Source organism: Anser anser (genome assembly GCF_964211835.1).
Source record: "Anser anser genome assembly, chromosome: 4".
Classification (NCBI taxonomy): Eukaryota; Metazoa; Chordata; class Aves; order Anseriformes; family Anatidae; genus Anser; species Anser anser.
This window is the reverse complement of record NC_139724.1, coordinates 45,846,557-45,862,997: the sequence shown is the minus strand read 5'-3', so window position 1 is coordinate 45,862,997 and position 16,441 is coordinate 45,846,557. Positions and strand designations below refer to the sequence as shown.

General features: G+C 37.0%; 1 protein-coding gene across 10 annotated transcripts in view; it reads right to left on the bottom strand.

Annotated features, from left to right (window-relative positions):
* PDE5A (phosphodiesterase 5A) overlaps nt 1-16,441 on the bottom strand; it is a 135,616-nt gene that overhangs the window by 13,862 nt on the left and 105,313 nt on the right. For 6 of the 10 annotated variants that reach the window (XM_083835962.1, XM_083835966.1, XM_083835959.1 and 3 more), the window contains 5 exons: nt 13,633-13,808; nt 12,093-12,152; nt 6,778-6,924; nt 4,603-4,728; nt 2,556-2,650 (listed from right to left, as the gene is read on the bottom strand). In XM_083835962.1, coding sequence (XP_083692088.1) covers nt 2,556-2,650; nt 4,603-4,728; nt 6,778-6,924; nt 12,093-12,152; nt 13,633-13,808 — 604 coding nt within the window. The remainder of the gene's footprint in view (nt 1-2,555; nt 2,651-4,602; nt 4,729-6,777; nt 6,925-12,092; nt 12,153-13,632; nt 13,809-16,441) is intronic. The other 4 variants (XM_083835964.1, XM_083835963.1, XM_083835965.1 and 1 more) reach the window with 1 other exon arrangement.

Sequence of the window (16,441 nt, the reverse complement as noted above, 5' to 3'; positions counted from 1 at the left end):
TTTGCTACTCTATCTTCATTTTCAAACCCAGTTCCCACATCGGTTATCTCATATCTTTAACTAAAACAAGATTCTCTTGGAAGTCTGTTTTGTTGCTTATCCTGAAAATATTACTCTAATTATAATCTGACCTACAAACGTTTAATCACGTGAGAAATTCTGTTTTAGTGTACAGTTCCATAAGACTTTTGGTATGGTTAAGGATCATTCACATGACTAAGTGGTTGCAGGGTTGAGTCCCTATGTAAAGTACATGCACACAGAAACTCAAAAGCCATGAAAGGAGCCTCCAGGGATTTCAGAAGCACAGAAATGTGGAGAGAAAGATGGAAAGACAAACAAAAACGCACAAAGGGAGATTAAAGGATGCAAGTCCCTCGGGATTATGGGCTGGCTGCCCAGCACCTCCTCTGAGACCACTGCAAGAGGAAAATATATAGCAAATATGCTTGCGTGTTTCTGTTAGAAAACAAATTGTAGGACTGTGCCAATGCACGCTGAGTGAAATTCCCATTGAGTTAAATGGGATGCATGCTATGTCCCTGAAGTTCATCTTGATCGAAGAGAGAAATATGTGAGAAAAATCTTACGTTATCTTCCCAAGTAGTGCACCAAACTAGAGCTTGCTCAGTACTTACAGACCCTGATTGTCTGGGAAGACACAAGTGCTGGAAATAAACTCAAGTTCCTAGTTCTGTACTACACAGCATTTTTGTTAAACCACCAAGCCAGGGCAAAGGACACCACTGCTTTCAGAACACAGTGGTTTGGTTATGCAGTTTTCATACTCTGTGCTTGCCTACTTTACATGTGGGTTTGAAAAAAAAAGGAAAACAAAACCTCTGCATATCTACAAAAGACCTTTAAACAGTTCATTTCCTGTAATTTCTGCTACCAGGACCATTTTAATTTTTGAAACTCTGTTGCTTAAGAAAAAAAAAAAAACATATGCCAAGTCCCCACTTGCTCTGCTTCCAAGAGCAAACAAAAGGGATCCTTTTCTAGAAAAAATTGCTTTTCATTTAATTTACATGTGGAATTTAAAAACAAAATTCATGGAACTGTTTTGTTGAAAAAGAATTCAGCTGTAATCGTTTCTGCTTTACAGCATGTATGAATGTTAAATTTTGCTGTCTATGACACTTTCCCAGGACATTTTTGAGAGGAGATGACGCATCTCCAGATGTCTTCCAGGAAATTTATTTTTAAATAAATAAAGCAAAAAATAGCTAACCAGTTCTAATCACTGCAAGGCTACAAGTTACTGCTGGATTCCCCTATTAGGGAACTACAAAAAGGTTACTCTTTCAATTTTATGGCCTTTTTTTTTTTTTTTTTTTTTTGCTTTACCCATTGGTCTTAGCGTTATTTTTGACATGTATCTGAAAGGCAGGAGCTCTCCTTCAGCTTACTTATTTTCAGCCTTTCAGTATTCTCTGCCTGAAACAAATTTTTCCTCCCCTAATATCCTATTTTACACACAGCGAGAACAGCTGACCACTTCTGCCAAAAGCAGCTTCAAAACCACTCTCCAGCTCTGCCAGAAAAAGATACAAGTAAACGTTTCTGGGTAACTTTTCCCCATCTCTGGTCAGAGCAGGACACATTGCCATATCACAGGAATAACATTATATCATGTTTTAAGTCAAGCTATTTATTCAATCAAAGAATCGTATAGTGTTATTTGAAGTGAATACTAAATTCACTGAAAAACACATTTTGTGCCGATCTGAAACTATTGATAAATTATATTTTTTTTGTTAAAAATTAAAATATGGAGAATTTCAGAAGAGTTCAGATGATTTTATTTTGCTAATTTCAATTTGAAATATTTTGTTTAGTTTAATTATTAATTATTTTAATTATTATTAATTGTTTAGTTTAATTATTTAGTGAAATATTTTGTTCCAAGGCTTTAAAATATATCTTGCCTTTTTGCTTTGTAAAGGCTTTTCTGTAATTTCAGACTTGATCAAAGTTAGAGTATAGATAACCCAAAATAATGCCAACCAATCATAAATTTGTAATGTGGTTTTAAATATGTGTCCTATCCAAATCAACTTTGAATTCTGGAAAACCATGGCTAAATCATGGGTGAAATGATCGGAGTCCAAAATGGTGTGGTGACCACTCTGTGTCATCAGGACGGCTGCACAGCTCAGCTCTGGGCTGGCCCAGGCTAGATAGGGAACAGCTGGCTGGGCAGCAAGCAATCTGAAAAGCTGCACGTTTTTGTCATGCTGTCGCTTAGAAGCTGGGACCTTTTGCTATCTCTGTGTGGGAACTGGGGGATGGGACATCTGGAACAGCAGCAGGAAGATGCTGCCCCTGCACAGTCTCTGAAGAGTTCAGGTCATCTGCCATCGCAGTTAGCTAGCTCAGCGAGGTTACATGTCTTTGGCCTTGAATGTTTCAGGCTGTTCTTGCACTTACTCCTATGTAAAGACCTTCCTTTGCACAGTCTCACGTTGTCAAATCAATTAGACTGTACTTAATTTAGTTCTGTGATTTTATGTATTTGATCGTTTTTATTTAACTTCTTTCAGGCTACTTACCTTTGTATGTAGGAGTTGTTCACTCCTCTGTGATCTAAATCATGGCTTAGAGCTGCTATCAGTAAAGCCAGTGTTTCTAAGTCAGTCAGTTTGCTCTATATGTAAAGAGAAATACAAGAAGTGAGTTACCTTTGCAACAGGGATTTATTTTGCACAGCGTGTTTTATATCTGCCATCTTGTCTTCACCCACATAGGTGATAAGCTCTGGCCAAGAGGCCACAGACATAAAATTGTGTGCTGACAGTAAGGGGTTATCTCTGAAGTGGTGCACAGTAATAATCATTCCTCATAGGCCTCAATGAGTTTTCAGAAAGAATTAACATCCTCAAGCCCAATATTACTGATGAGGAATCTGATGTAGAAGAGGAAGTGACTTGTGTAATGTCACCTGCCAGCAAAAAGACAGCATTGGCCTGATTTTTTTTTTAGTTCTGGCTCCATTACTTTTAGTTCAGCTCCTATATAACCTCAAGGAAGTTACGCTACATTCCCTAAACCAGTACAAAAAATACAAATGTCCTTGGAATAATCAAAAGGGAAAAATGGCATGCTCTACATTGATCACTGGGCAAATAAATTAACAGAAGTTCAAAACCCATTAAAAACAAAATTCAGCAACATCAGATTCATTACTAAAAGCTTATTCTGGAGCTTCAGCAAAGATTAGTGGAGAGGTTACAGTTTCTCTTTCATGACTATTTCATACCTTGCATATTGTTCAATAGAAATGAATAGAAAATTTACTTAAATGTGAGAAACAGAGGCTGGACAAAACTACAATATTCATGCAGCATTTTTTTTTTAATGGGATGAGAATAGCAGGCACAACAGTCACGACAGGAATTTGAAAAACAGCTAGTGACAGCACAGCCACTGGGGGGCTGTGCCCTGTGTACAACCAAATCCAGATTTTCTTCAAGCAGTTACAACTTCTGCGGATTGCGTCTGCTTTCTAGATAATGCAGCCTGTCCTTACTCTAGTCAGAGCAGTTTGGAAATGACTGATTTTATGTTTCTCTTAGGAAGATGTGCATCCTACTGCTTGTTTTTCCTCTCAGATGAAAGGAAATTGAGAGACTAATGTTCAATGCAATTTCTGAGTCCAGAATCTAGGACATGAAAATGAGAGTGGAGTGAATCCAATGCAGTTAGGAATAAAACAATTTATGGAAATTGCAGTGGAGACTGACAGGATTCCAAAAATAGCAAGCAAGCTATCAGAAGCATCTGAGATTGCCATACTGCACACAGAGCAAATCTACCATGTCCCACTCTTTTCCAACTAGAAGGAATGTGAATGTCTTTGCCTTTGTCTCTTAATAAACCAAGTAGTAACAATTGTCCGTAATCCAACTGAGAAACATGTTGATTCAAAATGAACAGGAACATTTTGTTTTCTTCAAGAAAAATAAAAAGTAAACCTGAAAACATATTTTGGAAAAGTCTTGAATGCAAGTTTTTCTTATTTTTGGGATCATCTGGCTCTTCAGTATTTGTAATACAGAATGATTAGACTGTTTTTGAAATTATTAAACTTTTAGGTGGAAAGCTGAAACATTGTTCAAAGGCACCGAAATGAGCATTTAAATTTTTATTTCTAAAAATGTCCTATTGTTTGTCTACAGCTGTATTCAGCTCTGTTTATGAACTTAAAAACAAACAAACAAACAAAACATGCTGATTATAAGGAAGCATCATGAAACTTATTTCCTCTTCTTGTGGTCCTTTTGGTCCCTTTCTATTACAGCTTGTAGATTTGCTTGCAGCACAAGCATTGACTTTTAAAAAAGATATAATGCTATACATGCTTTATTTGAGATATTTCTATTAGGAGCATCCACCTGAACATTTCCAGAGGATTTAGCTGAAACTGGATACATAACAACATGGCAACAGCCGAATAAACCAAGCATTTAAAGCCAGAAGTTTTTGATTTCATTAGCAATCCTGTAGAAGAATGAACATCTTAACAACATGACAACTGGAACTCTGCATTATTACAGAAGTTAGCCAGAAGGTTCTTAAACTACAAACAGCAAAACATACCTGAATTTTACCGGATTTTAAAGCTGCAAACATGCACTGCGCTGTATTAAAGGCATGTCTCCAATTGTGATAAGCAACATTTTTCCGATAATTTTTCTTCACGCTTAAAATCCATCTGCAGAGAACCTTTAAGAAACAGCATCACATAGTTAACTGTAAATATATTAAACATTTATTCGTTTTAGGAAAACAAATTTTTCTCAAGATAGTTTTGCAAACTCTCATACAGAAAAATTTCCTTTTACCTCAATTAAGTTCAAATATAACAACATACGTGTATGTCATTCTTGTGAACATAGATAAAAATGTGCTTACAACCACCAGTTTAGCCTCTCCTTGAGTATGTAACACTTGTGGTTTTGTTTTTTATTACTACTGGCTAAACGTTAGTATCTGTTATGTTAGTTAGTAACTGTTGTTAATTCAGAAACTGAGTTATTGAGCTAAGTGGGAGAAAAAAATGCTTGCTTGTAACAACATATGTCATTTATTTTTGAATTGCAGAACTCTCTTAAGAGCTGTTTTGATAATGAACATGTGGCTTTTCACTCATATCAGCTTGTCAAAAGACAAGTGGTTTTGGACTTTGGAAAGCAAGTATGATAGAAAGATAGCAATTACTATATTGCTGGGTTGTATTTTCTCATGAAGGAAGCAAGTATGCCCTGGATGTTTTACAGAAATGTATTACTAGTTGTGGGTTATACTTTACTTTTAAGAAAGTGAAAGGCATGAAGGCCAGAGAGTAACTGGATGTGTACTAAAGCAGATCCCTTGGTTTAAATGTGTACAGCATACTGCTATACGTTAAATGCTGGCTGAGGACCTTGGCCTTAGATTGTTCAAGATGATTTTTAGTGTTCCTAGTGAAAGGTGGCAGAAATGAAAATCCAGTGTCACTCATCCAGATGAACAATTATGCACAGACAAAAACAGCAGTATTCTGTGCCTTTCCACTGTCAAATAAGGAGTATTTTGCTACTGCCGGTTTTCTTGAGCTCTAGTATGGGAAGACAGAGGTGCAGCTTCAAAGCTGTTAATGCTCTCTTGCTTCTACCGATAATATGTACCTATACGTCTATTATCACGGTACTATTTTGTTGTTTCAAACCCAGCAGAATTGCTCCACCCTGAACTAGAAGTTACACCCTCTCTCCTCCTTTTGGGTCGTACCCCTTAAAGAAGTACAAGTTCTTGGCCTTACCACAGAGGTAAAACTAAGTACTGTGATATTCAAGAGATCAGACTAGGTAATATAGTACTGCTTTCTGTCCTGAAACTCTACACATTTAAATTGTCCTGTAAGCTGGTGATCTACAAATTAAATACCTGTTCTCCCTTACTCATCTGTCTATGGAGTCCTCCAGATGAATCTTGCATTTTGATACTAAGCTTTGGAGGTTTTATCAAAAAAATATAAAGAGCAAAAATTAAAGCATTTATAAATGAATGCTTTTATTAATAGAAGTCATGTGTATTGACTGGAAGAGGCCTAAGAGATCACCTAGTCTAACTCCAGGGCAAAATAAGAATACCTGTCTAGATCACCAAGGACAGATGCATATCTACAACTAGGTCTATTGGTAAAAGCCTCCAGTGGAATTTTCACAGTCCACTTAAGTAATCTATTTCAGTCTTTACTATCTCCATAAATATAAAGTCCCCCCTGACATCTAATCTAATCTTTTGTGGGGGAAAGACTAAGCTATTTACTTCTCTTACAGCCTTACTACTGTCCCCTTTTTAACAGTCTTTCACTTACTGAAAAGTCGCTAACATCTCCCTCCTCAATATTCTGTTTTCTGGAGAAAATCAGCTTAATCATTCAAACTTTCCTAAATCTAAAGTGTTAGTTCTCTCCCCAGAATTTTTAAAATTAATTTGTATCTCTGTGTGTCTCTTCAAATATGAGCTACAATATAATTACTCCACGGGCATTAAACACTACTCCTCTGCCAGTAAAGAACAAAAATTTGCCCTTTTTTCTTACTATGGCACATTACTGACTTTTACGCCGTTTCTGGTAATAATAGCCCTTAAATGGCTTGAAACTAATCCTTAATACAGGTTTTCACTTATATTACTGATATACTGTAGGCTTGTTTCAATATTCTCCTGATTTTCCAATCATTAATTTGTCTCGTTATGTGAAGCAGCATCTGACAGATTTTATACCTCATGTTTCATTTGGAAATTCTGCACCAGATTGAGGTCTGTGAACATTCGAATTGTACACAGTGTTGTTTCAAAATCCGATAGCTCAAAATCACTGAAGTTGAAGTCAGTTAGGTTGAGAGATTGTGCAGATGGTACTACAGCAGCCTAGAGAAGAATAAGAGAATAAAACTTAGCATAAGAGAAATCATAACATAACTATCTGCTTTTTCAACAGAGAAGTAGTGAGATACTAAATTTTACCTTCATGTTATGCTGAAACCTCATAAGTACTTCTCACTTATCTTTCATTAGCCTTTCTTCTTTAACACTGTCTTATTTGCTTCTCAGATTTAACAAACACTTTTTCCATAGATCAAGAGAATAAGTAAAGGATTACATGGTCAAACAGTCTGTTACCTAAGTCACCTAAGAGAAAATTATAACTAAGAGTATGTATGAAATTGGGAGATTGAGAAAATTAAGCAATGTAGTTTGTTTTTATGGAAGTACGGACATCAAAATCTGTAACTGTTGGTGTTTTTCTAAAAATGGTGAGGAAATATATCACCGTAGACTTGTTAGAACAAAGAATTCCTAGCAGAATCCACATTCAGCACTGCGGTAGCCAGAACCTGTTTACAGCTTTCTCAGGGCTAAATACCTGAAAAATTAGGGTTTACCTCTGGTCAGATAATCTTTAAAACCCTTGAATGATGTTTTTAATGTATTTAGAGTATAATTATACATCTTTGCTTTGAAATTCTAAAGTAGACATGCAAAAAAAACAACACTGTAATTTTAAAAATCTGTAACTTCTATTATCAATAATCTTCCAACACATCTGTGTATCACAGCTCTACATTTTCTAGTTATAAAATTCAGAGTATATGTATCGATTGCCCCTCAAAATACAGATGTTAAATTTGTTAACACGTACATGATATCTTATGTTATAGATTAGAATCAGATAAAATTAGTATCATTTTTTTCAGTAAATAAAAAGGTGGAGTTTTCAGTACTACTTCCTTCCAGTTGTTTACTTCAATATGGTTTAAAAGAAAATCAGGTAAAACTGGGATGGCTAAAGAAATAAGTGTTTATCTTTCTGCTTTGTAGTTCTAGGACAAAACATTTCTCCAGCATGGGGAACTGTATCCTAGAAGGCTGGCACACTGAAAAGAAAGTACGTGTTATAATCTAAAGTACTGTTACGTGTAGGAGGCAAATCAGCTCTCCCCATAGCTAAGTGTACCAGTCTCTATTTCACCTAAGTTTGCTATTATCTTTTCTGTGCATCACAATTGGAAAGACATGAAAGATTATGAAAAATAGTATTTATACAGGAACAAAATCCAACATTTTAATATATATTTTTTTGTACCAGTAATTTTGCATCCTTTGGTTTGGACTCATGTAGTATTTCACCCACATGCATGGGAAAGAACCACCAAGCCTGTATACTCAGTGGAAAATAATGCAGCCATTTAGGATATCTGATGACAATTTTGAAAAAATGCAACTGCAGCCTGATATTTCATGAGGAAAATCAAAAAACAATTCAGAGCACAGTAGTAGCTCAACAGAACACCTTCTCATGCCTGCATTCTAATTTTATTTGTAGTTTATCTTTCCCTTCCTTGATCTCCTGTCTTTCCCAGCAATAATTAATTTCAGATGACACTTAAAAAACCTGCACTCTATAGCTATTCAAGGGTTATTTAACTGGATTAGATATTTCCCCTTCTACTTACCAAAGCCAGTAGAGCTATCTGCCCGCCCATTTTGCGGCATGAAAGTTGATCAGCTATTTTAATTTCAAGTTATTAAGCTATTCTCTGCTTCTGTAAGCACTGACCAAACTACAACCTCTTGCTCAGTTTCTCCACCTCAGGAAAATTATAAACAGCATGACATAGTCAAGAAAAGAAAAAGTGCCAGTTATTTCCCCTTTTTGCATAATTGTGACTTTCTAATTACTATTGCTTACTATAGGGATTGTATTAGTAGCAATGAATAGCAAATAATTTAGTGACTCCATTTCATTACCTGGTTAAGTATAAAAATAGTTTTGAATACATGTCTTATATTATTGAAAAACTTACAGATAAAGCTTATAACTTCATTTCATGCCAAGGCATTACCTTCAAGGCAAATCTGCTCAAGCACAAGAACAGTCCATTCTGACATGCAAGAAGTAAAGCAAGCATGGTAAAAGGCCCTTATGGATGAACAGGGAACTCCTCAGTTTGCTCAGATGAAGACATGCAGTACACAGAGAGGAAGCGGGGATGGGCTACTTGGGATCAGTGCAGGGACATTACCAAAGCATACCAGGATGGAGCTGGGAAAACCAAAGCTAACCTTGAGTTAGAACTAGTGATGGACGGGAAGGGCAACAAAAATGGTTTCACAGAATCACAGAATCATTTAGGTTGAAAGAGACCTCCAAGATCACCTAGTCCAACCTCCGATCTAACACTAACAAGTCCTCCACTAAACCATATCACTAAGTTCTACATCTAAACGTCTTTTAAAGACCTCCAGGGATGGCGACTCAACCACTTCCCTGGGCAGCCCATTCCAATGCCTAACAACCCTTTCGGTAAAGTTCTTCCTAATATCCAACCTAAGCCTCCCCTGGCACAACTTTAGCCCATTCCCCCTTGTCCTGTCACCGGGCACCTGGGAGAACAGACCAACCCCCACCTCGCTACAGCCTCCTTTAAGGTACCTGGAGAGTGGGATAAGGTCGCCCCTGAGCTTCCTCTTCTCCAGGCTGAACAACCCCAGCTCCCTCAGCCGCTCCTCATAAGACTTGTTCTCCAGACCCCTCACCAGCTTGGTCGCCCTTCTCTGGACTCGCTCGAGCACCTCCATGTCCTTCTTGTAGTGAGGGGCCCAAAACTGAACACAGTACTCGAGGTGCAGCCTTACCAGAGCCGAGTACAGGGGGACAATCACTTCCCTAGCCCTGCTGGCCACACGGTTTCTGATACAAGCCAGGATGCTGTTGGCCTTCTTGGCCACCTGAGCACACTGCTGGCTCATATTCAGCCAACTATCAACCAAGACTCCCAGGTCCTTCTCTGCCAGGCAGCTTTCCAACCACTCACCTCCCAGCCTGTAGCGCTGCTTGGGGTTGTTACGCCCCAGGTGCAGGACCCAGCACTTGGCCTTGTTGAACCTCATACAGTTGGCCTCAGCCCATCGGTCCAGCCTATCCAGATCCTTCTGCAGAGCCTTCCTTCCCTCGAGCAGATCGACACAGGCACCTAACTTAGTGTCATTTGCAAACTTACTGAGGGTGCACTCGATCCTCTCATCCAGACCATCGATAAAGACATTAAAGAGAACTGGCCGCAGTACTGAGCCCTGGGGGACTCCACTAGTGACCGGCCTCCAGCTGGATTTAACTCCATTCACTACGACTCTTTGGGCCCGGCTACCCAGACAGTTTCTAACCCAAATTCCATAAATACATTAGCAGCCAAAGGAAGGCTAAGGAAAATATGGTATCATTGTGGTAATTGGGTGGTAGCAAAACGAAATTTTACTTTGTTTCATTTGCTTTGTATTATAGAGCACAGGTTGCAGACAGTATCCACGCCCAAAAGCAGTGACTGATGCAATAGGACACTCGTGCTATGCGGATGCAATGGTGAAAGTGAAAAAATCTGTTCTATCAGATTATTTTAAAGCAAAACAAAGCAAATCACACAAAGTTATATCCAGAATGACCACCTTAATCTATTTTGGCTGGCTTGATATAAGAGTTCTGGAGCCAAGTAAATCACCATTCATCAGCTGACGCTCAGTAGTAGAACGGAAGTTGTAATATGCAGTGCATTAGCTTTAGCTACCAGTAAGGGCCTCTTTTATGGGTACTGACTTGCTGTGTCACCTCGATCACATCGGCACACATGAAATCAGTGTTGTACAATCTGACGCCTGGAACAAACTCTGAGCAACATCCGTCTATCACTTCAGGCGAGGTGTGTGTATTAGTTAGGTGTTCCACATGATGATTTCAAAACTGAAATCTTACTGTGAAGTGTTAATGGGAAGACAGTCAACACAGAGTAATACTGTGGAGGTTATTCTTAATTAGAGGGAAATACTAGCACAACAAGTTCACAGAAGTTCTTGTAAAGCCTTTGTTTACCCCCCCCCCAAAAAAAAAGTCTCTACACCTGCCCTCGACTAACATTTTAAGTTAGATTTCAAGGAAAGAATCATCTGCATACAAAAGGAATCGCCACACTTACATATTTCCCTGAATTCTTACTTAAAACGGACTTCAGCTATGAGCTAATTTCTAGAATCACCTGTCTCTCTCCCATTACTAAGAGGAGAATCTAAGGTGAGAAGGTTAGCTTTTCAACTTGGGTAGCAGGTGCTGCCTTTGTCACTACTTATTCAAAACTTAAGATTAGGCACAGGTGAACTGATGTCTTTAACATGAATGACTTGATTTATAAACTCACTTGGCCCCATCTCTATTCAAGTATTGGTAACTTTCTCAGTGCACAGAAACATCAAATAGCTTCATGAAAAAAAAAAAGAAAAATAGATGTTGATAGTTCCAACATTTCATTGTATTCTATTTTGTGAGTACAGAGTCAAAAAAAAAAAAGGTAGCAATGATCAATGATCCTGTATCTGAAGGGGTATATGCTGACTGCAGATATTTAAAGAGCAGGATTGGTCTCTTTTCTGTGCTTTAGGAATGAAGTCTTAACTGATTCAACTAAAAGACAGTGCAGGAATATTAACTGTCTGATTGTACCATGTGGATTTTTAGGGCAAGGGTCTGTAATCGTAGGGTAATTAAGAAGAAAACTAAAGCTATTGTCAGTAGGTTGAAACTCTGTATGGTTTTGCTCCTCCAATCTAACCTTTTCAGGAGTCCACAAATTAAAAAGTATTTGAAAGCTATGGCTTTAAATTAGAGCAGCCACATGCTGTTGATTCTGTTCCTAGGCCACAAAGCTATACCAAAGATATAAAATATACAAAATTCAGACTTAGCTGCGAAAAAAAAATCACAAGAGTTTGCTTCTGAAATACTTGATCATTGTGAGTTGGTAGTATTATTGCACCAACAGCTGCTGTCATTTAAGCTCACGAGAATGGCAGTCAGTATGTCAGTGTCTATTTATATTTCTGGCTTTCAGGTAATTGCAGCTCTCTGTACATTGTAATGTTAACTTCACTATAATTTTTATTTCTGGAAAATGTGCTTCCACATGTGTAGGGATCATGTCTGTCAAGGACTGCCCTTCTTTGTTACATCAATGAAATATTTCTAAAGTAATAGTAAAAAATTCAATTACCGCTGTTACCTGCAGCTCCCTCGTTTCCTCCTCTGCAGCAGAAGCATGGTATGAGAGAACCTAAAGAGAAAAGGAGACCTTAGAACAAACAAAAGAACAATGTGATAAAAGAAGGAGGGTTTTAACTAAAGCAGAATTTTTCAGTCTGCAGCTGCATTGTGTTGCACTTGCTGATGAAATCTGGTGTCCATGCAGGGCCTGCTCCGGTTTTAAGGAGCTCCAAAAGCACACGGGGAGATATCTGCAGCTTTTACAGATCTCCCACAGCACAAAATCTTCTTGAGATAATTAGGCCAAGAAAATGTAAATAGTTTCTATAAATGAGCAAAGAACTCATTTTCTCTTTGGAAAATTTTCATGCTCCACTTTCAAAGACAAATAATTCATGAAACAGCTATAATTACGAGCCTGACATTGTTGCCATAATAATCGTTTCAGGAGTTTATTCAGACATAAAAGAAAGTTTTGCCTTAAATGAAACTTGGCAGAAAAGTCTGAAAGAAAATATGTTTGTTTTAAATTAACAAAATAAGCTCATGTTTTTTAGCTGTGAGAACCCAGGACATGAAAATGTTATGGATTTTTTTTTTAGCATCTAAAGAATAACTTTTTTTTTTTAAAGAAGCCAATTTATATATTAACCTATAATATTTTTCCCACTATGGAATTTATAGGTGTGGACTTCACATATTATCTATAAAGTGCTACAGTAGGACAGAGAATTGCTAATTTGCCAGGTAAACTGGCAGCTTCTTTTTAAAGAACTTAAATTATTTTGACAATAATTTTACCATCTTTTTATTTAATATGACTTAATATGGGTTTATCTGAGAGTAGTAACGTTTCTTTTAGAGGCTACCAGGTATATAACCCACATTTTAGGAAACCTGCAAACACTCTATTTACATAAAGAATATTAGGAGATCCAAAGTCTACAATTTTTTCACTTTCAGCCTCAAGCTATCACCTCTGAGTAATTCAACTTCTCAGACTAAAGCATTCTTCAGCTATTAAATTTAACAGTAACCAATTCAAAGGCTTAGACAGATGACATTCATCTTGATATGGTTTGATGGAGTCTTTGACTCCAAAGAAATTGCTGAAAACCTACAATAACGCTGCTGTTACTCCCCAAACCAGTTTGTCTAAAGGACTGAGCCAAAATCATCACAGAAAACCTCAGACAAGAAAAGGAAGCCCCTAATCCCCCAAACCATTTCCTCTTCCTACGCAACTGAACAAACCAGCTATGCTGCCAATGCGTAGCTTCATGTAGAGGAAAAGATGTGTTCAGTTCACCACTAAATCTCATGAGTAAAGTTAAAATACAACACCAAATGAAATAGTCTGCCGTCAGATACGGAAACCAGCAAAGAAAATCCTGTGCAACTCAGCAGGCCAAATGTTGTTCTCATGGCGGAGAACAATTTCTATTGAGTATTCATGGGAGTAGCTGCACTTCTGTGTAGAACAGTCAAGGTCTGGAGAAAGTTAGGATCTGTTTTGTGTCAATTTAAGACCACCTAGATTTTGAGCTTACCTCTAATGTCACCATCTGTTTGGCCATTGCTCTTTCTACAGCTTCATACATCTGTGTATTCTGGATCCCCAAGCCACAAAAGATGACAAAAGCTTCCAGGAACTCTTCATCATTTCTGTTGAAAGCCTTGATTTTGCCTGAATTTTCTTCCATCTTATTCACAAGCTGGCAAACCCCTAAGTCAGGATAGAGAAATTTAAAGAATTAATACAGAGAATTGCCAAAATACCATCTATGGTATGATACGTCAAGGGAAAAATTAGGTCTAAGACTGTTTAGCCTACAGTACAAACCACCGATATACATTAAAGTGACACATTGTAGTGCTACAGAATTTTTCATCCCAAAGTTCATTAGAGTGAGTTCACTGTATTACAGAATAAATACTAAAATATCATACATTACTTGGTAAACCCAAAAGCATTTATTAGGATTTATAAGCCAAAAATTTGGGTGAAATTCTAGGGTAGTTTTCATCCTGACTTTTATTATTAATAGTATTCTAGGTTGATTTAATCCCTAAAGACGATTTGTCCTTTGGAGGCTAATTAAATTTTTGTCAGCATGCCAAAAGAACATCTATGAAAGTCAGAACATTGGTACACTGAGTTTTCACTTTCTTGTTTGAGTCAGTACTGGAAATTTTTTAAAATAAATGAACTAAACAGAAATAGCCAAGTTGAGGCTCAAAGTTCAAATATATTTGCTGACTCCACGAGGATGTGATTGGATTACAGCCTGCTCCAAAGATTACTGAAGTCATCCAAAAGCATGCTATTGAAATCAGATTGTTAACTTTTTTGTTGATTTTGCTGATGATTGCATCTGTTTATTTTTTGCATCTGTTTATTTTTTGTTAATAATTTCTGCTGTTTAGTGCCAGACTTTTCTGTGCACTTGCCATTGAGAGGTTTGACAGGTAACTTCTACCATGCCTGCAGATTAAATCTTTGTTTTAAGCAGAGGGAAATTCACATATATACCTCAATCTAGCTTCACCTAGCAAATGGCAGTTTTTGCTAAGAAATCAGAATATGAATTAAAGCAGCTGCATCGTAAAAACATGTCTTTGTCCTAAATGCTGTGAGAGCGACTACTGTCTTACGCAAGTTCAAACGTTTTTTCACGCTCATAAGTGTAAGGACTGGCAGTTTTAAAGATAAAAGCTAATATTTTCCTGATCAGTTGCAAATAACTGTCCCAGTGAAAGTCATAGTTCCAAATTAAGAATTCTAAAAAAAAAAAAAAAGAAAAAAAAGAAAATGCAGTATTCTTAATTTGATATAAATTGTAATTGCTTACCAGTTTGTACATTCTATGTATTTTATGAAGAACATTTTGCAGCAGAAACAGTAATTTATTAAATATGTATTTAACCAGCAAAGGAGAAGATAACTATTTAATGATGTTTCCAGAACACTGTTTACCAGCTTTCAGGTTTTGCTCTAGCAGAGCTACTCCTCATTTACATAGGTTATATGAATAGAATCTGAATGCCTTACACTTTGCCACCATAATGTCAGGGAGGACGGATTTGCTCTCTGTTTATTGATAGGGAAGAAATTATAACCAATACTATTTAACAGTAGAATCAACAGTGAACATAATCAGTTACTCTAAGGTTTTATTAGTACTAATGATTTTTTATATGAAAGTAATTCTAGGATTGTAATACGCTACATTTACAGACTAAAAAAATCATTATGGTTTGTAATTTTAAAAAAAGTCTATGAGGGAGCTAGTTTATATCTTCCCTTTTACAGTAAGCAGAAAAAAGAAGGAAAAGAACGTTGCACGTGTTAACTATGTTTTTAGAAGAACAATGGCCTAGCATGTAGAAATTTTAATGTCTGGTGACACTATATGAACACCATCCTATTTCCAAATTATGTTCTGTTTGAAGAACTTTAGTATTCGAGTCTCCTCTAGAGAGATCAGTAAGATTACAACTGCAGTTGTAAACCACTGGGGCAGGGGTTGTGGTATCTGAATATTGCAAAGAAGATGCTGCTTTAATGGATTAGTAGATACTTAAATGATATTAAAAATATATAATTTTGGAGAATAAGGATTCACTAAGAACAAGATTAACCTTCCCTGGGAAAAAGAAGCTGACTTATAAAACCCAGGGAAAATCTCATGGAACTCACTTTCAAATCTCTGTTTAGTACTGTTTATGACTTTATAATTATTTCCATAGCAACTGTGATGTAACAAACACAAAAGTCAGATTCAACAGTGAATAAGCCACAAGTGAAAATGAATTCTTAAAAGGCACAGCATTTGGATACACATAAATGCCTTTTAAAAATGGGAAAACTACAACAAATATGCCGTGTGCTATTTAAGACTCTTAACTGGAACATTTTTCAAAAGCATTCAGGGGTCCCAGAAGCATTCAGGGGTCCATATGTTAGAAGTAAAGGTACTCAAATTTCTTTCATTGGGCCATACTTACAAAACCACAGAAAAATTCTATAAAGTTTTCAACACAAATCTGAAAAATGTACAAGTCAGGAGAGTTAAAAAAAATCTTTTTATCCTTCTTCGAGTAAGATTTGCTTGGTTTTACTGTGGATGGTTTTTCCTACCCTCACTGCCCCCTCTGCACACCCCACTCTCCAAATTCTGGTCTTGGGTATACTAATCTTAAAAAAGGGAGACAAAATATTCTTATACAGTATGTTAAAGGAACCTACGGGTATTGTCCCTGAAACAAGTTTTTGATGTTGCCCTGTTAAAGATTTGAACATTAGGTGGGCTGTGAAACCTGAAAGGACTTTGAAGAACATTTCTCACTGAGAATTGC